Source organism: Notamacropus eugenii, chromosome 2, assembly GCF_028372415.1.
Source record: "Notamacropus eugenii isolate mMacEug1 chromosome 2, mMacEug1.pri_v2, whole genome shotgun sequence".
Taxonomy (NCBI): Eukaryota; Metazoa; Chordata; class Mammalia; order Diprotodontia; family Macropodidae; genus Notamacropus; species Notamacropus eugenii.
In genome coordinates this window covers 242,792,360-242,818,883 of record NC_092873.1, presented here as the reverse complement: position 1 = coordinate 242,818,883, position 26,524 = coordinate 242,792,360, and the positions used below count along the sequence as shown (strand labels likewise).

The following is a 26,524-nucleotide window of genomic DNA, read 5'->3' as shown; positions in this document are numbered from 1 at the left end:
CATTGGGAACCATGGCAATAAGGGGTGAGTTACTCTCAGTTACTCCTATCATACTTTGAAGTTCTAGTTCAGGGTTTGTCAAACACATAGCCTACCTGCTGCATGCACCAACCTCCAGTGCTGCCCAATCAAGATTAAATGCAATTGGGAGATTTTAACAAAATAAATACATGACAGAACATAGGTAATGTTAATATGTAGTTTTCTAAGTCGATATTTGGCCCATAGGGACCTTCACGGATGATGCAGTAGCCCCTATTGCTGTTTGAGTTTGGCACCACTGATGGCTCAGTTCTGTAGTCAGGAAGACCTGAGTTCAAATCCAGCCTCAGACACCTGCTAGCTGTGTGCTGTTGGACAAGCCATTTAAACTTCTGTTTGCCTTAACCCATTGGAGAAGGAAATGGCAAACCACTCTAGTACCTTTGCTAAGAAAACCCCATGGATAGTGTGGGGTGGCAAAGAGTTGGACACAACTGAAGGACTAAACAATAACAATCACAGATCTAAACTCTACTCTTTCCCTAACTTCTCTTGCAGTAATACAACTCACTCTTAATTATAGGAGTAGGGGAGGACAGCATAGCATGCTTCATGTATTCTATAGGAAACTTTAGAATCTCACTTTATTACTTTTTCAACTTCTCGCTCCAGCATGTGTAGAGAGAGTTGGGCCTGGAATCAGAAAGATCTGAATTCAAATTTGGCTTCAGACACTTACTGGCTGTGTGACCTTGGGCAAATAATTTAATCTCTCTTTGCCTCAGTTTCCTCATTTGTAAAATGGGGTGATAATAATAGTACCTACCTCCCAGGGTTATTATGAGGATGAAATGAGATAATATTTGTAAAGTGCTTAACACAGTGCCTGGCATATTGGAGGTACTATATAAATGCTTATTCCCTTCCTGAAGTTTCTAGCAGAGTTGTTAAAAGGAAGCAAAAAAAAATTATTTGAGTTTTTCTTTCTTTGTTGATCTGTTGCTAATGCCTACTGAAACGTCTTAAACGGTAGAGAAAGGGGTGGGTAGAAGGAAGAAATGCCACCAGCTGCTGGGATCACCCAGTTGAGAGCTGGCATTACAGGAGGAGCTGGTCTTACATCAACCCAGGAATGCAGAGGTGCTCCATGACTAATGGCCCTTCAGATGATTCACTGGAAATCTTGGTAATACTTCTAATCAAAACCGAGAAGAAATGACTTCATCCCAAAGAGCAGCCCCAAGCTCAGGGTTAGAATTGGATCTAGGAGTTTTAAATCAATGCTATTGTTTACAAGGTTGTCTCACTCAGAAGAAATGGACCCGGTTAACATTTTTTAAATGATTAGATTGGCTATTTGAGAAATAACTACTAGCAGCCCTAGCTTCGGGAGTTTGCTCCTTAAATGGCAAACGCACTTAAATTGAGCAAAATAAAGATCTCATTCAAATGGCTGAATGAAAAAAGCTTTTGGAGGAAAAAAAATGAAAATGACATACTGCTATGAAAAGGGTCCAAATGCCACTTGGAAGACAAAGCCCATTAAAATATGCCCAGTATGATAATGCAAGTTCTTTATGTGAATGACCCAAATAATAAGCCTTATTCAGAACAGTCTCCTGCCAGGTGGTACAGCGAAGCATTGACCACAACCACATTCTTCTCCTTGTTATTTAAAACATCAAGTTCCCTGGCAAACCTTATAAAGAAACTTCACAGACTGGGAAGAAAAGTCTGGAGGGAACACTCCTGAAAACAACACAGAATTGATCATTATTCTCTTTACTACTTCTCACCCTTGAGTCAAAAACCTTTTATAACATTTGTGCCTTAGCATGTCTTAGGTTCAGCATGTATACAAACCCTTCTTCATTTATTTGTAGTTTCTCACTACCCTTTTCCTTAAATATAACAGTCTAGCAATTGTCTTTCATCTTCACTCTCATGATATGGGAAAAAATGGGAAATAAAACATAGGAAAAAAATTACATAAATCCAATTCAATTATTCTACTGCATGTAAAGCTCTTTACAACTTGGCCCTGTCCTGTTTTTCGAGTCTTATTGAACGTTAGCTCCATTCCCACGCTCTGAAACCCAGCCAATGCTATCTCCTCTGTCTGCCCCCTATTCCTCTTCTCCATTTCTTTTGATTGGCCAACCTGCATGCCTGGAATGCCCTCCTTCCTCACCTCTGCCTCCTCACATCACTCTTTTCCTTCAAGATGCAACTCGAGCACCCCTTTTATATACAAATCTTCCATATACCAGGGCCCCCTAAACTATCTTATAGGTAAATGCTTTTTATTATTTGTATTTATTCTTCTTGTGTTTATTCTGCCTATACTCAGCATATAACTAAGTATATATTCTAAGTATATAGAAGTATATATTCTCTATATAGCGTATACAGAAAGGATTGTTTCATTCACTGTATTTATGTTCTTTAACACCTAGCACAGAGCCTGGCACACAGAAGTTGTTTAATAAATGTTTGTTGATTGACTGAGAGACAAAAGAAAGACCTACCCTCAAGGGTCTTGCATTCTACATACAAACTAACTATAAGTCAACATATAGTCCATTTTGTTATTCTACTATACAAAAGTAGTGTTTTTTATCCTGAAAGGAGTAGGCTATGGGACAGTGAGGGTCTAGGGCAGAGGTTCCTAAACTTATTTGACTTCCTGCACCCTTTTCAAAAAAAATTGCTCAGACCCTCCCTGGAAATCTTTTTTCTTTAACCCTTCAACATTTTTTTTTAAAAGATTGTGTCATTCAAAAAATGTTTTAAAAATCACGCATCTTAAATTTAATAAATTTTTTTGTAAATTTGTGGGTTTTTTCTGCATTGAAATTTTGATGACTCAATATTGCATCATGTAACCATATAGTATCACATTGCCAACAAGTCATTACATGCACTTATTGCTGGATGCATGCTGGATTTCCCGACAATGCACAACATGCTTGACTACCAACACTTTCTTGTTAAGACCTGTAGGCAAATGACCACTGATTGATTATAACTTGCATTTTATGTGTTTATTTGAAAAATAATGAAATTACTATGACTTTAACTCCAACACATGAAACTTTAACTCTAACAGATGAAGCATGTACAAATGGTTTTTGAAAGTTTTCTTCTCTTCTTTCCTTATGCTTCTACCACTCCCTTATTTTTATTCAATGTCTAGTGGCGGCATTCTTCTGCCCTCCCCCCCATTTGTTTTCACACACTCCCAGGGGGTGGGAACTTTGGGAACCTATGGTAGGGTCTTCTACAAAAGTCAAGTTCAGAGGCGTTTTCTTATCTGTAAAATGAGATGGCTAACCTTAAAGTCTCTATAGTACCTTCCAGGTCCAAATCTACACTCCTATGAACTTGGAGCTAGGCTCTCTGTCCACTCCAAAGTGTCATGCTAAGTAAGGGAAATCACAATCACTCATCACAAAAGTTTTACTTCTTTTAGTTGGTTACGTTCCTCTTTCATTATTGTAAATTAGTTGTTTTAAGAAAACAAAACCATGTCCTTTTCACATTCTGTAGTGCTGAAGACATCATCCAAAGTTGGGGAGGTTTTTGTTTGTAGTACCTTTGTACATTATTTCTGAGCATTGTCCTTCCACATACTTCACTCCTCAAAAAATAGATTCATTTTTTAAAGTGGCTAAACACATTGAGAAGTGTCTTTCCTTTATGAGAAAATTAATCTCTTGATGCTTTCTGTTCTGAGTCTCAAAAGCGAATGGCATAGGATGTCCCATTTCCTCAGAGCAAAACTTCAGCTTTCAACTTCAACTCCACAGCACTGCATGTGGAGGCCCAGAAACTCAGAAAACATTGCAGTTACATTTCTAAGTCTAAATCAGTCACAAATGACAACCTTACAAAGGAGCTAAGATTATAGATATCTTATTAATTTTTTTTTTAAAAAACCTAACTTTTAGAACTAAGTAAGCAAAGACACACTGTACAATCACTGGATAAACTCAGGAAATTCTCTTATTCCTTTCACTTCTCTCCTCTCAAGTTACACTCCCTACAAATTCAGGAGGCCTGACTCTCACAATTAAGATCTTCTTTGCCTCTAATTTGATATCTCCACAGTTAAGACCACCTGCCTTTCAAAGCTAAGACAATGACACAATGGCTTTCAATTGTTTTTCAAGCAAGTGAGCTTATGAAAAGCACTTTTCTCCTTCTCTACCCACCCTATCAACTTTCTATTTGATCATGCAATAAATGGGAAACTGTCGGGGCTTTCTTCCCCCTAACTCCCTCAGACACTAAAAATTACAAAGGTAAAAAGGACACACTTGCATTCAGTATAACATCTAACTTGAATCACTATAGGTGGGCTGAGCCTAGGTCTTCTCTGACATTAGTCAAAAACATTTTTCAACAGGATGTCAGATTTTTAACATTTATTGATATCTTTTATTCTTACTTTACCCTAATTTCCAAATAATTCATATTTCCTCAACCACCCAGAAAGCCATCCCTTATAGTATGTCAGATTTATTTATCTACTCATTCACTCATTCATCTCTTTTACTATATTATTAATATAATTCGGATTTGGAGGTTACAAAATGCATAGGAGCTATGGTTGTCCATTCCTACTGTTTTTTTATTTAACATAGTCCCACTGTGATCTAGCACCAGATAGCAAGAACAGTATGTCTACCTTTGGATATAAAGCAACTCACCACAGGGCATTCTGCCATTAAGGGATTGGTCAAAATAGAGTGTTTACATGTAAATACTGTCCAATGAGGCCCTGAATTAGAGCTGGGGGAGGATAGGTCAGGAGAGGGTAGCTAGGTGGCAGTGGATAAAGTGCTGGACTTGGAGTCAGGCCAACTAATCTTCCTGAGTTCAAATCTAGACTCAGATACTTGCAGGCTGACCCTGGGCAAGTTGCTTAACTGTTTGCTTCAATTTCCTCATTTGCAAAATGTGCTGCAGAAGGAAATGGCAAATGACTTCAGTATCATTGCCAAGAAAACCCTAAATGTAGTCATGAAGAGATGGACAGAACTGAAAATGACCAAAGGCCAGGAGGAAAAGGAAGAACCCTGAAAAAGAGCAGCTTTTTCTGATAAAGGTTAGCTTATTTGCCAATTTACAAAATCATGTAAACTTCAAGTGGTCATCAATGAAATTAGTTTTATCTTAATTACATTAATAGTCACTTTTTAGGAATGTTAGGTTAACCAATTTCATAAGAATGAAATTTCTGATCCTCATTTATGTCAGCAAATGTAGTGTGTGTGGGGGCTATATTATTGTTCAACCAAGGGGACAATCTCATCTTGTGCCATTCTTTCACTGGCTACATGCATGCTCATCTGCTTTTCTAGCCTCCACATAGTCTGTGTTCACATCTTTTATGCACCTAGTCAGGCTATTTTGTATGTTAGATCTCTCTTAAGAGATTTCATGAGGGCAAAGAGCATGTGTGTGCGTGCATGCTTTTGTGTGTGTGTGTGTGTGTGTGTGTGTGTGTGTGTGTGTGTGTGTGTGTGTGTGCGCGTGTGTAACTAAATGATGTGTTTCCCCTACTACTTAATGCAACGTTTGGCAAATAGTAGCCATTTAAAAACTATTTACTGAGTGAATAACTTTGCTGAGTATAGTAAGCAATTTGGAGTGATTAGTGCTATGTAAGACTGAACCCTTCTGATGTTTTGACAGCCCTGTGAATGTCGCTGATATGGGTTCTCCCTCCTACGGTGCAGATCACAAACAATCATCCACCCTTTCTTATTCTATGCAATTCTTATTCATGTTTTCCCTAATTTTCTCTGCTGGAGTTCTACTCAGCATTCTGAGAAACTTCTTCTAGGTTAAAAGTTCTTTATCTGTGGTTTATGAACTTAAAAAAATTTTATAAATATATTTCACCATTATTAGTTTCCTTTTAAATATAAATTTTATTTTATTCATTTAAAAACTTTATTTTGAGAAGACTATTGGTTAATAGTCAATAAGGCTATTCATCAATAGTCCATAAACATTATTTAAGCATGTTTTATGTGCCAGGCATTGTGCTAAGTGCTGGAGAAATAAATATAAAAAGACAATCCCTACCCTCAAGGAGCTTACAATCTAATGAGGGAAGACAGATACTTTGTACTGGGGTATGATGTAGAAGTCCAGAAAAGTCCAAAAGCAGTGTAACTGTTGGGAAATGGGGAGAAGATTCTGTAAATGGAGGGTGAACCATGGTTTGGAGAGGATTTTGATCCATAAAATCTGGAGTAGTATACACATATGCACGAGCACATGTGCGTGCGTGCATGCATGCATGTGTGCATGTGCGTGTGTGTGTGTGTGTATACAGGAAGACCCAAATTCAAATCTGGCCCCAGACAGTAGTAGCTATGTGCCCCTGGTAAATCACTTAATCTCCTGGGAACAAGATGTCTCCTCAGCATAAACTCTATCACTTCTAATCTCATAACCAGGTTGATAAATCAAGCCTAGACTGATGCCACCTTCCTCAGCCTCCCCTCCTCTCTGACTAGAGGAATGGAAACTTCAGCACCAAAAGCTTTCCTTTATAGAGGGCAGAAACTGGACTCTCAGCCCATTCCATTCAATTTGCATCTTTTCTCCTGCCTGGGTTCAACTCCACTGAACAAGATGCTGCTGCCCAGGCTACCCCTCGGTACTCTGTGCCCTCCCCTGCGTCACTCTCCCATTTCCTTTTGTATGTTTCTCCTCACATTAGACTGTTAAGTTGCTTGAGAGCAGGGATCCTCTTCCTTTTCCTCAGCTGTATTGCAGTGCTTAACACAACACATAAAATGTTTACTGAATTGAATTTAAACTCTGTCTTCCTCAGTTTCTTCAGCTATGATGTGGACAGTATTAGCACCTGCCTTCCTGTGTTATTGTGAGGATCAAATGAGATCATATTTTGCAAAGCACTTAGCAGCTAGGTGAGGAAGTGGATAGAATGCTGTGCTTAGAGTCAGGGAGACCTGACTCCATTCTAGCCACAGACACTAACTGGGTCACTCGGGGCAAGTCACTTAACTGTTTACCTCAGTTTTCTCATCTGTAAAATGAGCTGGAGAAGGAAATGGCAAACCACTCCAGTATCTCTGCCAAGAAAACCTCAAATGGGGTCACAGAGAGCAAGATATGACTAAAAAGTGACACAACAACAATGAAGAACTTAGCACAGGGCTTGACAAACAGGAGGTAGGGACTTACTAAATATTGATTAAATTAAACCAAACCTAATCTCTGCTACCTCAGTGTCCTCAACTATAAAATGAGGACAATAATAGCACCAAACTTGCAGGGTTGCTGTGAGAATCAAATGAGGTCATGTTTTATAAAGCACTCATTATAATATCTGGTACACAGGAGGCACTTAATAAATGTTTATTGATGGATTGAAATGTGACAGTATTTTGTAAAGCACTTAGCACAGCACTTGGCACACAAGAACTTCTTAACGATTGCTCTTTCTGAGAGAAGTGGAAGAAAGAGTGGAAGAAAAAGGGAGAAACACTTCATCATCCTTTCTCAGAAGTTATTAAAGGGCCAAGCATGGCCCTTTGTAGTCCTTGCTATTTTGGAGGGGGAAGGAGGAGGTTGAGGGTGTGAGACTTGGTCTCAAAAAAAAGTCATTAAAAGTGAGTTTCTAGGATGGCACAGGGAAAAGAATTCTGGTTCTGGGATCAAAGGACCTGGAATCAAATTCTATGTCTGATGCTTATTATCTACTAGGGAGGCACTTGACCTCCCTAGCCCTCAGAATTCCAATGAGATTGGACTGGGGAATCCTCAGTTCTATGTTTTTATTCCTACGATCCTATGACTAAGGAATGGCACAGTTTAAGGAAAACTTATCATTCAATATGTAGTAAAAGATTTTATTTGGGAATATTTTGATGAATTTTCTCTACCCCTAGATAAAGTGGGCATACATATGAAATGCAGGCTATCCAAGAGACAGCAAAGAATGAACTGCAAGACCTGGTTGCCTTCAGTGAAATGACATCATCTAGAGTCATTCTCAGGCAGAAGTTTGGCAGAGTAGAGCTTGTCTGACATGCCAAATGATCATTCAATCTTCTGATGCACTTGCAAAACTAGTGTAGAGGATAAAAATAAGTCACTGCTTTAAAAGGCATAATATTTTCTCAAAAACCAAAGCCTACATTGATGAGGTATACAAATAAGGTGATAGGAAACAAGGAGGTATTTTTCATTAGGGAAGAAAATTAACTTGATTTAAATTAGTTTGGCTTGTCATTTAAATTAGCTGGGTAGAGTTCAATAAAGAGGAATGATGGGTAAACTAAGGAAAGAAAAAAAGACTTATGAAGATTAAACAAGGCTCTTTGAGGATAATTACTATGTAAAACAGTAAAAAAAAAAAAAAACAAGTCTGTCTTTGAATACAATATATAAGATCATCCCACTGGTGAAGAGAAGGTAGGATTCAGTAGAGGCTATAAGATCAGTAGTTTTTCCAGCTTGGAATATGATTTAAAAAAATTTATTTGGTGTCTGGACTTCTGATTTCAGCATTCCTTTCAATGAAGAAGCCCCTTTCCTCATTGGGCAAGTGTTCTGTAACTTACCGATCTTACAAAACTGACTAGGACATCGAAAGGTAAAGGAAATTGCCCAAAGTCCCAGAGTCAAAGTTGAGACTTAAACTCGGGTCTTTTAGACCTTGAGGCTTGCTTGCCCTCAGATATGAAGCTGGCAAAACAGAAGTATTAGAGGAGACCTTGAGGATATAAACAGCACAAAATGGGCTAGACAATGAAATCAACAAGAGTAGATTTTAAAAGGAGCTAGGTATTGATCTTTTTTTAAAAAAAAGTTTAACTTGCATTATTTTTTCTAATTTTAATTTATAAAATAAAACAAGTATTTCCACAACCTAGTATAATAAAAAAGATGATTGCATATGAAAACTGCAAATCTATTATTTACAACTTGCTATTCCTTCTAAATGTATAATAAAGTTATCATGTAGACACAAATGTGTGTGTGTAAGTAATTATTCAATACACACCTTCTATTTATCAGTTCTTTCTCTGGATGCAGATTGTGTCTTCCTTCACATGTCCTTTGTAGTTAATTTGGGTATTTATGACAGTATTGATCTTAAAAAGAAAGAACTCACACTATGTGTGTATTTATAAACAAAAAGATATAGATACATATATCTACATCTATCATATATATGTCTGTGCACATATATATGTATACACACATATATACACATGTGTGTATGTTTGTGTGTGTGTGTGTGTGTGTGTGTGTGTGTGTGTGTGTAGGGGGAGAGGGAGCAGGTAGAAAAACAGGAAAAAAGCTGCTCTTTATGTTAAGGGAAGAAAAATGAAAAGGGCTCTGAATCACACCATTACACAGAAACAAGCTTGATCATCAGAGAACATGGCATCTAGAATCATGAAGAAATGAGTTAAAATGCCACGTCATATACTATGTAACTGCTCATGGTTTAGTTCCTTCATCTTTAAAACAAGAGGGTTGGAGTTGATGTCCACTAAGATACCTTCCAGGTGTAAATCTCCTATCGTAGGAGCCCCAATGTACCCACACTTCTAGGCAAACACAGTTCTATGAGTAAATCTTGATTCCTGTGAATCCCAACCTTTTCCTCTGGGAAATGGTTAGAGAAGTTCAAAGGAGATAAAAAACATTTGGAAAGATGAAACAACAGCTAAGTACTCTTCCTGTTACCAATCCATCACAAATGTTTTGCCTTCACATTTCTCTTTTTAACTCTTTCCCATTGTGTCATACTTATATATCTACTCCACTGCCATACTACATATGAATGTTACAGGGAGTGAAATGGGGTGAATGTTTAAAAAAACATTCAAACTGTCTTAAAGTGGGTCAGGAGATGCATTATGCCGTGGTCAGAAGAGAATTTGAATGAGTTCTGAGTTTTTTTTTTTAAACTCAAATTTATTTGTAATAGAGGGAATGATCTGTTGATTATGTGTCCTGGCAGCTATTCAGATAAAACAAATGATGATTATTGTTAAGCTGAAAATAGTATTAGCTAGCACATCTGGGTAGAAGATGGTAATGAGCATCCGGATCAAGAAACAAGGCAAGAATATGTGGACTGTTTAATACCACTCAGTCATAAGCAGGGATCTGCAATGGAGGTAAGTACAGACGAAGATGAGTAAAGTAGGAAAATCTGGGGCATCAGAACAAGGAAGACACTGGGGAGAAGTGCCCTGTAATGGGCACCTCCAGTCTACCATCTGCTAGCTTCCTAGCTTAGCTAATTATCCATGATTACTAGGCACTAAGTAGTGTTATTTCTATGCTGCTGAAAAATTGCAAGGGTTATTACTGTACTCTAAATGTATCATCCTTGGAGTAAGCTCCACTCGCTCTGCCCTAGTTATAGCTCTGGAACCACTTGAGATAGAACTCCTTTAGTAAAATCGGTCTGTCAGAGATTCATTGACTGCTTCTTTCCATCCAAAGTTTATCAACTTATTTCAACAAAACCAGAATATATGTTATAATTTTCCAGTCAACGCATTTTGTCTCCCAATATGAAGAACGTTATGAGGTGGAGAGGTTTTTTAAAAACCACTTAGAAGTAAAGAATGCCTTCAGAACTGTAAGTGGGTTGTTTTTTTTTTTTAATATGTAAGACCTTGTAAAATTGTTGGCAGTTCCACAGGTATTTTTTTTTTCAAACACCATTGCTGAAATTTCAAGATTGGCTTCATTTACTCTACTTTTGGTACAACATTGTTTCTGTAGAGCATCAACTGGATTTTCTATTTCTACTGGAAGATTTATGTCATAACTATTTTTAGCATGCCAAGTCTGGTTCTATCACTTTTGGAATTCAACTAGCAGACAATCGCCCTTTAGAATTTGTCTAAAACTAAGTGCATACAGTTTTCTAGTAGATGGAGTGCTCATTAGCAAGTAATTATTCCACTCTGAATTATACTTGACTGAGAGTCTAAAATATAACAGAACTTAGGTAAATGTTGTCTGCCAGCAAAGGTAATATGGCTGTACAGGATGAAAGCTAAGACTAAAACTTCTTAGTCATGTGTTTATCATATCAATCTATACACATTTATCAAGCATCTATTATGTGCCAGGCACATAGGAGAAATGCCTTTTCTCTTGGTGAAAAATCTGCCTTGGAAACAGCAACCTCTCACAACTGGAGAAGCCTGAAGAGGCAACTTGTATTCATCTAAATGTAAACAATCAAACAAACCAAAAACCCAGAAAGAGGCAAAAGATGGTCCCTGTCCTCGGGAGCTTACAATCTAAGGGGGAAAGAAGACATGCAAACAAATATAAAGCAAGCTAAATACAGAATAAATAGGAGATAATTAACGGAGGTGCTGGAATTAAGAGGGGTTGGGGAAGGTTTCCTATAGAAGGTGGGATTTTAGTTGGGATTAAAAGGAAACCACAAAGTCAGTAGTTGGATGAGCAATTAGCCCAGCCTCAGCACCAACCCTGTCATTGTTAGCTAAAATTCAATTTATTATCCAAATTCACTATAAAGGATATATGAAGAAAAACTCTATCTTCATCCAGAGAAAGAACTGATAAATAGAATATGTATAGAATAATTTTACACATATATAGATATTTACATACACATATATGTGTGTGTATACATATACACACCATATACATACATTTATGCCTAACAGTAGCTATCTCTAGGGATAGAGGGAAGGGATAGGGAGGGAAGAAAAAAAAAAGAAAACAATTCACATGATAATTTTGTTGTATTTTTGAAAGGAATAGCAAGTTGTGCATAATAGATTGAAAGTTTCATTGACAATCATCTTTTTATTGAAATAGGTCATGAAAATGCTTATCTTATTCTATAAATTAAAAATAAAATAAAAAGAACTATAAAAATGAATGGCAAAAATTGTTTTTATATGTAATTAGGGAAAAATAAAATACTAAATCAAATTTTTAAAAGTTCAATTTATTGTCAAACTCAAAAAAGTGATAAATTTTCTGGATTAAGGATTTAACAAGTGCATAATCTTACCTAAATTTACCCACTGTTCAATTATTCACACAAATCAACTCCTTTAGCTTAAAAAGTGGACAGCAAAAGCATACCCAAGAAGTAGCCCAAGCTGTTTCTCCTTGCCCTCAGTGACTTCTGGATCAACAAAGACCCAAAGATGGCACGACCCAGGCAGTAGAGATTATAACAACCCAGAAGTCAGGAGACTTTAGGTCAATTTTTCTGAGTGTTGACAAAGTAAGGCCTTGACCTTTTTGTCTTCTTGTGCTGTTTGGCATTTTGAGATCCTTTGATGAAAAATTTTATGAATGCAAAATATTTTTGTAAGCACAGGCTTGTATTATTGGAAGCATCACTGTTTATGATTAAAACAGGAAACCAAAAGGTAATGATATTGGGGTTATGCTAAACATAAGTTTAGGATATCTTATAAGTAAGACAAGGCTAATACCAACATTCATACAAACCAAGTGAGTAGTCAACAGGGATTCTTACCTTTTTAGAGAGGAGGCAGTTCAAGTCATTCTCTAGGACAAGAATAACTTTAGTTTTTGTTTACATTTTTTTCATCTTTAAAAAATTCCCTTACCTTCACAATGCTTTTTAAATCTTGTACATAGGTCCTCTCAGTCTCCAGAATTTCTTGGACTACTCTATCCACATAGAGAAGTTTAGGACTTGTGGTAGATTCTGCAACCAGGGAGAGGGTGCCATTTTTGCTTCCTCCTTTTGCTTCGGTCGTCCTCAGCACTCCCTGCCACTTTTCACCATTTTCTTCCATGTTCTGTTTCTCCTCTGGGGGATTCCTCCGAATTTCACTGTTGGAGAATCTCCTGGTTGGCATCAACTCAAGCTTTATGGCACCCGTTTCTTTGTCCTGGTTATTACACAAGCTCAAATGACCATTGGAAGTCAAGGTCAACCTGCTGCCAAAAGAACAGTGGCTGTCCCTGGAAGAGGCAGAAGAGGATGTGGAGCTAAAACTCACAGGCCGGTCACTGTCTGACAGTTCCATGGTCTTTGGTCCACGGTAGGAGAAATGTCTTTTCTGTTGGTGAAGATCTTCCTTGAAAACAGCAACCTCTCTCACAACTGGAGAAGCCTGAAGAGGCAACTGGTTCTCATCTAAACGTGAACAAACAAATAACAAATATAAAACTGCTAAGAATAAAGTTTGTACTATTCAGAGTCTTAGGAGATGATTTGGAAAACTAAACATACTCAAATTCCTTGTGTCAGGGGGAGAAGACAACTGCAAACCACAATAATAGAAAGAAGTGCACATTTTATCTGAGCTGGAAGGCTTAGGGCTTCCATTGTAAATACAAGCTCTCCAATGTTGGACCCAGCACCTACTTTGGCTTCTTGTTAATATTCTGGGATTCAGACCTGACATTCCCTGGACATTCCATTCCATCTCCTGGTACTGTCTTCTTGTACATCCCCATTCTTGGAATACCCTCTCTCTCCTGACTTCTTAGACTCCTCCTCTCCCACATAGGGCTTTTCCCGATAACCCCAATTATTAATGACTTTCCTGTCTGAGATTACTTTGCTTATATTTTATATTGATTTATTTGTGTACCATGCCCTTTCCCAATCCTCCTAACTGAATCTAAGTTCCTTGAGGGCAGGCACTATTTCATTTGTAATTATTTCACCTCCCATACCTAGCATATGCTATAGCATATAGCATATTAAATATAGCACATTTAAAGTAGGTACTTTAAAAGTGGTTGGGGGGTTGCATGCTAAGGAGTTACATAGGCGATTATCTTGCTTTTATCGGGCTTTCCAATCATGATTGGGTCTAGCTATAATTAAATAGTGAAAGAAATCTCTGATTTTTTTATCCTTTTTTTTTTTTTTAAAGACTGGGTCCCTTTCTAACTCTAAATCTATGATTCTATGTGTTATAAACTGTTCTGTATGTTTCAGAGTTAAAGTAAACATTTCAATTTATCAGAAGTACAGTGATTCATTCATTCTTTTAATTATGTGACATTTTAGTTTCAGTCATATGATAGGTATTGTGCCAGGAAACGGTTACACAAAGATATAACAAAGTCCCCTGCTTCACTTTCATGAAACTTTCTTCAATTCCTTCCATCAACAACCACCTTGTTTTTCAGACTTCATGAGACATCTATTCTGGCAACTGCCTAATGCAATTATCATATAATGGACCTTATATTTAACCACTTGTATCCTATTCCCTTACTAAACTGTAAACTTTATGTGGACAGGGATGACATCTAAATCTTCTATTTCCCCTAGCACAACATGTTACGTAGAATAGACACTAATGTTTCTGAAGGATGTGTGAAGTGACAATTAACCTGCGATATTCTGAAGTAACTACTCGTCAAAGAAGAAAACGACACTGAACAAAATTTATTCTTGTGTTTTTTTGTTGCATTCTAATTCTTAGAATATGCATTCTTTGTATGATAAATATGTTCACTATTGGATAACTAGAATATTTGACCAAAACACTCTAGTCCCTACTCATGGTTGTTAAAAGACTTAATAGAATTAAGTCACATGGTTAATGTGAATAGAATAGTTGAAATGAATAATTGGATTAGAATTTATAACTGAAATTGGAATAATTAAAAAAAAACTTTTTAAAGCATCAAGACTAATCATATTTAGAAGAGAACATTTAGACACTCTTGTACATATCAATTATGAGCCAAAATGGTCATTTGACAAATTGAGTTCTCTCTCTCTCTCTTTCTCTGTCTTTGTCTCTGTCTCTCTCTCTCAAACTCTTCTGGAGTTTAAGCTATCCACCAAAGATTACTATGGTAAAATATCCTTCATTTTTCATGACACACAAAACATTGTCTTTAGTATCTCATCTTTTTTCCCCTATTGAACAGGTCTTAATAAAGACATTCCAGTTTAGAGAAGATGAAAAATCTTGTAATAAAAATCATGATTTACATAAAAATGTGTTGTAGTCTATTTCTTACTCCAATTTACATCCGTGGTTTTGGTGAGGCAAGAAAATTGTTTACATCCTCATTGAAAACTCAAGGGTTTGGCTAGCAGTTCAAATTGAAAGGCGTCCAATTCAAGTAAAACAAAGACATTTTTCTACTAACTTAACAACCCAAAGGTGATTTCAACTATATCATAAAGGACTCCTTTTTAGGTGATGCTTACATACTTAGAGCTCAAACAATGTTGACTGAAGTCTCTGTATAGCCCCCATTTTTAAAAAATCTAGCGTAATACCTCATCTCTTGTGAAAACAGTAATGCCCAGTAATGTTCACACCATAAGCACTGTTGAAGTTATCAACATAAAATGAAGAAAACAAGTGATATTCCATTTCAGAAGAAGGAATAATAAATACTTGGAAGGTAATACAGTATTTTACAAATAATTCTAGCCACATGGTATGTCTGTAGCACTTTTTAAAGCTTTTGCAATCTTCTTTCTGCTTGCTTTATAACAGTTTTATGGTCTATAAAACATGGATTAGTTATCATAGTTAAATGTGCTTGCCCTTAAAAGTCTGTTATGGCATGATTATGGCATAAATCCAAAAATATAGCAGTGCACTTGAATGCACTTGTAGGGAAATACATTAGGCTATTTTTTTTTTCAAATGGAAGTCATAGGAAGTCCAAAATGGAGAAAAAAATCAAGTGAGATTGTCATTCGATTTGTCTTTTCCATTACTACTATCTCACCCTATTCTGGGATTTAGATTCTATCACAGGAAAGGAAGTGGGGCTCAACATGGCTTCAGGGAACTTGGACTAAAGCTATGTCCATTTACTAGGATAGATTCCAGTGAGATGGAACTGAAGATTGGTTTGAGGTATACTTTGGGGCAGGTTAGGATTTATCATTTGGTCTAGCTAGGTCTGTAGAAGATAGTACTTGCTAAACTTAATAAGGGCTAAAAGGACTGGTACAGATGTTCTAGCTAAACCAGGTTATCATCAATTTAACACTGAAGGGTTCCTCAAAGGTCAAGGAGTCAGTTCCTTCATTTTACAGATTTAAGCATCACCTCTATAAATGAAATCTTATGTAGGTAATTTAATTTCACTGGGCCTCTGTTTTCCTCATCTTTAAAATGAGAGGATGATAATAATATGAAATAATCAGCTCTCTTAGCATGAAAAATGGCACATGGAATTCAATTAGCCTCAATTATTTATCATTAGTCTAGTAGAAAGCAACAAATACAGCAGATAAAGAAATCTGACCCCAAATCTTTTTTACATTACTTGCTCTCCAACATCACTAGCTAAATAGCTAGCCACAGCTAGGTGGTGGGAAAGAAGAGGGGAAAAACAGGAGACATTTGAAGGAGATAATTAGGACCAGTAGGAAAGCAATAAGCATTTATTAAGCACCTACTCTGGGTTAGGCACTGTGCTAAGCCTAATGATCTCATTTGATCCTCACAATAACTCTGGGAGGGAGGTGCTGCTATGATCTCCACATCACAGACAAAGAAACTAAGGCAAAAAGAAGTTCAGAGACTTGAGAAAGGTTGCTTGTGGTTCGTCTTCATTCTGGAAGAGGACCATGACATCAAGAAGATAATGCCATGACTTGTAAGTGAATTAAATTTAAGTGAGGGAGGGCTATGTCAGCTCACTAGCCTTATTCTCTCCTCTGGAGCCCTCTGGGTCCAGTGGCAAGATATAGATCAGGACAACTGGAGATGGCTCCCTGACTTGCCAAAGGTAAGGAAGAGAGCTACTAACAAGCTGAGGCCACATTTGAGCTTAGGTCTTCCTGACTCCAGGTTCAGTGCTCTATCCACTGTACCACCTAGTCACCTCTAGTAGGGGTAACAACACTTTCCTAAGAATCAACAAAGTATTTTTAAGGACAGAAAAAATTGAGATATAAAATTCAGGACAATGAAGCACCGAATCTTACCACCAACTGAAAAATAATCAAGTGGATTCTTTGGAAGATAATTTCCCAAGTCCCCAAATATCAGGGCCACTGAAACTATAGCATTGTTTCATCTTAGCCATGAGGTCATGTTCTAAAGCTGAATTCTTTTGGATACTTGGGATCTTTAAGATCCTCGTGACTTTTCAAAGTATTATGAACCAAGCTAAATTCTGCTCAGCCCTAATGGAAATTGTTTAACTCTGGCCCTAAAAAGGATGAGAATAGGCAGAAAATTAGACCTATAAATGCTAATGAAGAACAGCATTTTTTTTAATGTTGGTTCAACACATAGAAGATCGTAATTACTTGTTTTCACACATAAGGAAAAATACTTCAATGGAAAATGTCCAAATCTCATTCTCACTTTTCTCAAATCTAGTTCAGATTTTCACTCTCTTATCTATTCTAAAGTTGTTTGCTACCCACTAGAATTCTCATCTAAGTACCTTCTGCTACATTATAAAATTAGCACATTAATCTAAGGTTAGAAGTTGCCTAAATGCTTTGCTCAGCTCAAATACTAGCAGTGATGTGGGGACTTGGAGCATCTCAAAGTTGCTTTTCCATTTAGTTTATTATATTTTGTGATGAACTTGCATAGATATATGTTTGTGCTATTAGGGGCTGGTTATCTGCACCACTGATTTTCCACAGTTATTCTTAAGTCATATTCTCAGACAGATAATTACAGTGGATGAAAAATTCTCCTCCGCCCTGGGCGAAAGGAGTTTGTTTTGAGGTAAAGTAGATGGCTGCATTATCCTATGGGTGATTCACTCTCCCCCAACCATAAGGCTGAGAGCATAGGTGGTCTAGATTTCTTCTGCAGCCTCTTTCACCCTCTATACTTTGGGAACTGCCTGACACATCACAAAATAAACTGTAACAACTTCACAAGGGACCCTATAGGTCTGTTGCTTTATTTACAGTAAGGAGAAGAATATAGAAAGGGCTATGTGTCTTTTTAAAAAAAAATCCACCCCCACCCTCCCCCATTTAATGGCATTTTATTTTTCCAATTACATGTAAAGGTGGTTTTCAACATCACTTTTATAAGATTTTGAGTTCCAAATATTTTTCTCCCTTCCTCCCTTCTCCACAAGACAGGTTATATATACACAATCATATTAAATATATTTCCACAGTAGTTATATTATGAAAGAAGAATCAGAGTAAAAGGGAAAACCCACAAGAAAGAAAAAAAAAGTGTCAAAATAGTCTACTTCAATCTGTATTCAGACTCCACAGTTCTTTCTCTGGATGTGGATAGCATTTTCTATCACGAGTCTTTTGCAATGATCTAAGATGATTTTATTGCTAAGAAGAGGTAAGTCTATCAAAGTTGATCATCACTTATGTGTCTTCCTTTTGACTCATGATAAAAAGACGGCCAGGGAGATGTAACTGAAAGCACACAGTATACAGTAACAACAACAATGGAAATGGAAAGAAAAACCACCACAAAAATCTTTGATAATGAATAGTGTAAAATTAAAAAAAAAACTTGTTCCAAAGAGTATGAGACGATCCCTTCTCCCCCAACTCCATCCTTCTGTAAAGGTGGGAGATTCACAAGTGTGGAACACTGCATATGCAGATTTTTTTGGGGGGGTGAATTTACCAGTTTTACTGATTTTTTTCTCTTCTTTTTCTATAAAAAAATTGTTTGTTAAAAGGGATCACTATCTGTGAAAGGGATGTATATGAGGGAAATTTAGGTGATGGAAAATAATAATTTATTATTACAATAAAATTTTATTTAAAAATACATTGGACTAGGAATTGGAAAATAAGGGATCAATTCTCCCTTAGGGCTAGTACAAATTGGATGTATGATTCTGGGCAAGTTGCTTTAATTTCAAAGTAACTAAGACCCAAAAGAAAAGTAAGGAAACTGAGGAAGAGCTCTAAGGTTAAATCTTTCTCTGTAATTTCATAATTTTGCAAGTTCTTTTTCATGTTTCATCAACATTCAACAGACATGTACTAAATGCTATGTTGGGTACAGGGGATTTTTTTTTAATGAAAAGGAGGAGAGAACAAATGTTAGGGCTATGATAGTAGAGGACAAGTTGATAGAACATGGCCACTGAGTGTATAAAGGTGGTGATGGAAAAGTAAAAATTAAAGATGCATCTAAGGTTTTGAATTTGGGTAACTGAAATAAAGGGCAGGGGAGGGGGAAAAGGTTTGGCAGTGAAGACAATGAGTTTGGTTTTAGATGCATTAAAGCTTAGCAGCCCATCCAAGTTTGGATGTTTTCCTTGCTTGCTATTGGAAATGATGTATTGGAGTTCTGGGGAGATATAAGATCTGAGAGTCATTCATATTCAAGTGATATCTGAAGTCATGGGACTGGATGAGGTCATCAAGAGAGTTTAGGAAGTAGGACAAGGGAAGAGGACTAGGACTAGAAACTTGGGAGATGCCCAATTTAGGGGGCAGGAGGAACAAGAAGAAATAGCCAAAGAAACTGCACAAGTTCTCAGAGGAGAATGAGAAGAGGAGGCAAGAATACCTAGAACATGTCTTTGATTGAATTTTAACTTAAGATGCTATTCTAATGTGATGAATGTCTTCTGTGTTGTCTTTTGTAGCAAGAGAAAACAATCAATCTCCATGAAGTTGTGCTTGTTTTTTGCATGTATTTTAAGACATCATCTCTAAAATTTCTTTTATTCCTAAAATTGGAATTTCTTTGCATTTCCTTTCACAAAACTGATTCTTTGCTTTACAAAGAGAGGAGCCTACCTTCCCTGAGTTTGCATGAAGGTGGCCTTCCAATAGGGGGGTTCTTTTTCTGAGCCCTTTTCATTGTCGTTCTCATTGTGAGACACCTACTCTTGGTAGCACAGGAATAGGAAACAACAGAGATCGTGGGATGAGCTCCATCTTACTGTTTATCACATACATCATTCCAATTCCATCTCTGTCACTCATTCACTCTCTACTCACCTCTTCCTCTAAGAAACTAGTTTTGTTCAAGGATCAGTTAAAATGCCACTCCAGGAGCCCTCTCCTGATTTCCCCCCTGATTCCTTACCCCTGCTGCTAGTGCCCACCCTGAGAATTACTTTGTGTTTTCTCTGTATTGTGATGAGATAGTAATTGGACTTGTGATTTCCAAGATATAGGAAACTCCTTCTATCACTGTAGGTCTGCACTTTCTCTAAAACCTAATCCTGGAGAGCTGTCTACACACCAAGAAGTTAATTAACCTGCCTAAAGTCACACAACCAATATGTGGGAGAGGTTAGGACATGAGTCCACATCTTCTTGGCTTCCATTCCATTACTGCCTCTCTTTGCATGTATCATGTGTATGTTCATATGTGTACATGTTGTCCCCCTTGCTAGAATTTATTACCCTTGTGGAGAGGGGCTGTTTCATTTTTCTTTGCATCCTTAGAACACTGTACAGTGCCTACAACATGAGTAGGTATTTTAAAAAATGCCTGTTCATTGACAGTTTAACACTACATGTCTCATGACACTTGTATCCCTGGAAAAGAGAAGGGAAAAATGCAACATGCAAATGAGAATTTCTTGTAAGACCAAGAAAAAGATCTGATATTAAAACAAATGCCTTTAGCACAGAAAAGTGACAAATCACATAAAGAGGTTAAAAACCATGAAAACCATTCATGTAGTCATGCATTAATTCAAGGAACAACTATTAAGTACCTATTATACACACAAGATTTTTGTGAGATAGTGAACTCACCAATTATTTGCATAGCATAGAGGTGATATTGCTATTCTGAGGGTACCTTTCAACCCTAGACGCAACAGACTAATGAAAGACCCTATTTGGGACAGTAAGTCCACACTAAGTGAAAGCCACAAAACAATATGAACTTCCAGGCCTTGGTTTATTGAAATAACAGGATTACTATACTAATAAGAGGGCTGGACCAATAATTCCATATATTTCTAAGCTCCTACTATTCCAACTTGGAAGAGTTTACTCTACAAGTCATCTTTATGTAGTAGAAGAAGGTTCAAAGCCAGGTTCGGCCACTTACTAAGAGTTTTTGAACAAGTTATAACTTATCCAAGCCTTGATTTTCTCATCTGTAAAATGGTAGTAACACTCTGCTTCCCTCATAGGGTTATTCTAAAGCTCAGGTAAGATACTATATGTGTGAGAAATGTGAAGACGAGAAAGCACCATTCAGATGTGGAGTATTATTACTTCACAATATCATTCCCTTCTGGCTTTTCACTCTCTACTATTATAGTCCAGCTGACAAAACTCTTGCTTCCATAGTGGCATCAGTTAAGCTACTACATAGATAAGTGGAAAGGAGTGGATGGCAATGGATATAAGGAAGGCAAGAAACACTTAAAAGGAATTCTAACAAAGAAGATATCCCTTTTCTAGTAAAGTGGTCAGAAGTGCTGACTATTCCAGTCCAAAGGGAATTATGTTAAAGGAGGAATCAAAAACTATCTGTGGATAGATAATAGACTGTTATATTGGTTAGAAGAAAGTTTTAAGAAACATGCCTATGCTAGGAGAAGGGAATCAAAAAACACCTGAAGTCATCAAGAACCCGTCATAATTTCATTCATTGGATCTGGAGCTTGAAGGGATGTCAGAGGTCAGCTAGACTAAACTTTCATTTTATGGAAGATAAAACTATCTAGAACCCAACAGTGTCACCTACACAATAAGGGGGTTGCATGCGAACCATGTCTTTCAATTCTTAACTTCTTTGTGTGAATAATTTAGCAACAAACAGGAAAATGCACATCTGGATTTACTACCAATGTTCCCAGTTACTGCAAAAATAACAATTACATTATGCTTGGAATGTCCTCTATCATCCCCTCCCCCTCCATTTCTAAGTCTCATCTCTGATGCTGCATCCTCCAGGAAAACTTACCTGATCTGCCTACTTGTTAATACTCCCCACCTTCCAGAGTTTTAACTACGGTAGGGAGAAAGATACCAAAGTGAGAGAACTGCAGTTTAGAGGGTGGTGAAAGTCATTGCATTTCTTGAATAAACAATGGAGTCTGTAAGAAAAAGTGAGTACAATGGGAAGCCCATAGCTGGTGCTCTCCCCTTCTCCTTCCAACCCAGCACTCCTCTCCATGTTGCAGCCTTCAGGGGGTTTCTCTCTACACTTCTTCCTCCAATTAGTTTTAAAAGATTATATGAAGGCACCCTCTGTCCTACTTGCCCTACTTAAAATTAAAATAAAATAAAAACACTATGTCTGTGCCCCTTCCTCAAATTATATTGAATTTGTTTATCAATTAACAGCAAACACTTAAGTGCCCATTATGTTCCAGGCACTATATTGGGCTCAGAGGATACAAATAAAAGGAATAAAACAATCTCTACTTGCATGGTGTTTACTCTTAATGCCCATATTTTGCATTTCCTTCTGTAACCAACAGATTATAAGCTCCCAGAAGACACTGGATGTTTTTCATTTGGTCTTTGCACTCCCAGCTCCTAACATAATACACTGTATATAGTAAACGCTTAATAAATGATGCCTGAATTGAAACAACTTTCAATTCCTGCTAATTCATGGTCTTGAAGATAAAAAAAAAATGCCATCATCTTTGCCGAAGACATAAAGATGAATTATAAATTCGGGCTGAATAATAAGAAATCAAAATGTATCCGGCACTTGGGTCAATGCCTGGAAAGTAAGTGCTTAATAGATTCTGCCCTATCTATCTATCTGTCTGTCTATCTATCTATCCATCTCTCTCTCTCTCTCTCTCTCTCTCTCTCTCTCTCTCTCTCTCTCTCTCTCTCTCTCTCTCTCTCTCTCTCTCTCGCTATAATTTCTGTCCTCTGTCATTTGACCCTGAGCAATCAGCACAGTACCTGCTTAATGATGTGAAAATTTAAATTGGTCTTAAGCTGAAATCTACACAACAGTGATATAACATGGGTAGAAGACTAACCAAGCTGCCAAGTAATTTCCAAAACAACAAAGTTAAAAACCTTTTTTCTGAAAACCTTTTTAAAAAGCAACCCGCGTTTAAATCATTTATTTATTTATTTTACAATATGGGAACATATTTTAAAAATATCTGGGCATAAAAAACCCTGAATATTTGGATTTAATTATATTCAGACCGTAAGAACACAACTAATGATATAAATGATACTGAATCAAACCCTCGGACTGAGTCCTAACTCTAGTCTTCCAGACGCGCCTGCCCCCGATTTCCCACTTGGGCGCATCCTAACAAGTGTCCCTAATCAGCCACAGTTCTTTTTTGGTCATTGCCTATTAGAAGGTCCACCTGACTTTAAAGCAAAGTCTCACAGCGGATGCCTGTGGCAAAGGCTAAATCTGTAGCCCGAACCTTGCTGCTAATCCCCAACCAAGGCTAAAATTCCAAACCCATGTAAGAACCTCCTGTCCAGCAGGCAGTTCACAAAGAAAGGCAACTGAGACACTTAGCCGTAGTTTAACGAGACTTCCTTAACAGCGCTGATTCACCCCTGAAGCAACTTCAGTTGAACTCAGGGTAACAAAGTCAAACAAGAGACTTCAGCCCCAGAAGCAAAAGAGAATCTACCTCCTAGAGACTAAATCCAGTCGTTGAATAGCTCTTTCTACCATGCCGGCGTTTAAAGCACAAAGCTTCTCCGCTCCCTCGGAGGGGGGGGGGGGGGGAGAAACTCATCTATATCCCATCCTATTCCGCCACCACCCACCCCCTGCAATGTGCAGAAGAAGAAACCCCCTCCGCGACAGTCTCTCACCACTGTGGAATGTCTCCCAGTCCCAGCTCGCTCCATGACGAGGGAAAGCACCAGTCCCTCTCAGTATCTCCAGAGTACTCTGCACCAGTTCCCCACTTACCTGTATCCCATTGAAGCCCAACACATCCCCTGCCTTCAGCTGATACAGATTACCTCACTGAGGGCTCGCTCAGCTCAGGTAAGATGAGAAGCCTTTACTAGTCCGTGCAGCTCCTTCTCTGGAAATATTGCATGAGTCAGCTTTTATCTATCAAAACCTAAAACACAAAGGCTTCGCAGAAACCTGATTTGCAACTTCCTCGCTGCCTTCCCCCGCTCCTCCCGCCCCAGCACCCCTCTCCCCACAGCGTGCGGACCACAGCCTCCAGCATCACCAAGAGCCTTAAATGAAACATGACATCATTCAATTCAGAAACCGGACAATAGACACCACTGTGGGTAACTTGAAAATGCTTCACTGAACAACACCCTGCAAATTCTACTCTTTTGTGCCGTAGGAACATCAAATACAACCCACACTCGCCTAGCATTCCTAGTGCTTTACCTTCCTGGCTCAAAAACACAATTCTCATTTAAGCACTGAGCAAATAAAACAAAATACGTGCGGAGTTGCGAAATTTTTTTACAGAGTAGAAGAATCTTCTTGAGTTCTACAGCTAATTTATTTAAGCTAAAATGGGCACATGGACTACATGTTTCTGTTTAAAAGAGTCTCTGGAGATTTCTAGACATATATGCATATATATACACATATATATCATATAGACCACCATATATTCCACCCAGAATATATTTATTATATATTCATCAATTTCTATCAGTAAGACATTTCCTTTGTTTTTTTCAAGGTGTAAAGTTAAATTAGTTGAATTCTCATAAAAATGTTATCAATTCTTGTCTACAAGGGATTTCAAAGAATTCTTATGTTTGCAATCATTTACAAAGAAAAAAAATCAGTATTTCCAAGATACCCTACAGCAAGGCCAGAATAAATTCACTTCTGATGACTGTGTAGTGGCAGTGGCCAAATGTTTGACCAGTGCCTGATGACTTACTGGATAGGATATTTTCTTTCTCTGATTTTCTATTTCTACAATTAATGTGACTACTTCTCTTTAGCAACTATATCTATATTTATAGCTAACTCTATACACACAAAATATTCTGAGTTATTTAAATTAAATGGGTTTCAGAAGTCCAAACGTGTATTATTTTGATGACACTATTCCATAGAAATCAATGTGAAAAATAGTTGGTACATATTTACTCTAAACATTGAAGACTGTAAATGTCTTTAAAATGAATACTCATGAAACAATAAGTAAATATGTCATACTAGGTAATTATGTAAACCATGTTTATTAAAGCATAATGACTAAATTATTTATAAGCTAGCAATATATTTTGACAAACTACTGCATCTGTCAACCCACCAATAGTGAATGTTACACATTACTAGGCTATCGGAGAGGTAGTTTTGATGAAAACTGACCTGACAATTAAGGCAAACATAGTATGAGTGATTCCTGGCCCACCTTTCTCTGACTTCAACAGCTAAAATGAAATCACTAATCATATAGGCCTCTTGTAGACTGTCTTTGGGGCAGCTAGGATAAAATGCCAAGCCTGGAATCAGTAGGAACTGAGTTCAACTCTAGCATCAGACACTAGCTGTGTGACCCTGGCCAAGTCACTTAACCCTATTTGTCTCAGTTTCCTCATCTGTACATGAAGATATAGAGAAGGAAATGGCAAATCACTCCAGTATCTTTGCCAAGAAAACCCCAAACTGGGTAATGAAGAATCACGTGCATCTGAAAAAAGACTGAATAACAACAAAGACTGTCTTTATGTGAGTGACATAACAGCAGACATCATTTCCATAGGATTTAAAGTTTGCAAAGCACCTTACCTATATTATCTCATTTGACCCTCATAACAACCCTATGAGGTAGGACCTATTATTACCCCTTTTTTACAGATGAGGAAACTGTGGCTCAATGAGTTTCAGTTATTTGCTCAGCATCACTGTCTGAGGTGGGACGCAAACCCACTTTTTGCTGACTCCAAGTCCAGATTCACATGGCCCTATAATAAAGAAGATAATGCTTGTTTGACTTTAAGAGGCCAGTGGAACCAAAAGGCTTAGGTCTTATACTTTTGGGATTGCCCTTGTTACCTCATGACCCTCCCCAACTTTGCTCAGACTAGTCCAACACGAACACTACCCAATCTTCTTCTCTCTCTCTCTTGCTGAAATCCTACTTAAAAGTCCTATGTTCTTTCATGAACCTTTCTCCAACTACTCCAACCTACGCTGCTCCCTCCCTTCTCTGAACTCCTAATTATATTTATAGTCTATGCCACACAGTTTAACGTGTAATTATTCTCTAATTGTTTCACATGGATAAGCTTTCTTTCCCAAACTCCAGAAAGCTTTTGGGAGTGTAGAAAGAGCACTTTGGACTTCAAGTTGGGAGACAACTCCTATCTCTAAATATGACTATTGGCAAGTCATTTAACTTCCAGGAACCTGTTTTCTCATCAAAACAATGGATTTATAATAGTTATACCAACTACCTTACCACATTGTTGCTAGGAAAGCACAGCGTAAATCTTCAAAGCACTACGTAAATGTTAATTTATAATTAAATTTATAATTTGAAGCATTTCATAAATATTAATTATTATTATCATTATTTTTATTGTAGACTCTGATGGCAGAGACCACACTGTCTACAATGTTTGGCATAGACTAGACACAAAATATTGGCTTTGTAGCATAGTCTTATAAAGGCTTCTCTAACAATT

The 26,524-nt window shown here is 37.4% G+C and overlaps 1 protein-coding gene across 4 annotated transcripts in view; it reads right to left on the bottom strand.

Annotated features, from left to right (window-relative positions):
- The window catches only part of PLEKHG1 (pleckstrin homology and RhoGEF domain containing G1), a 286,940-nt gene that overhangs the window by 84,697 nt on the left and 175,719 nt on the right, over nt 1-26,524 (bottom strand). For 3 of the 4 annotated variants that reach the window (XM_072643694.1, XM_072643693.1, XM_072643696.1), the window contains one exon: nt 12,627-13,162. In XM_072643694.1, the coding sequence (XP_072499795.1) occupies nt 12,627-13,052 (426 nt within the window). In that variant the 5' untranslated portion in view covers nt 13,053-13,162. Of the gene's footprint in view, nt 1-12,626; nt 13,163-23,813; nt 23,934-26,524 lie in introns of those variants that run through there. The other variant, XM_072643695.1, reaches the window with a different exon arrangement.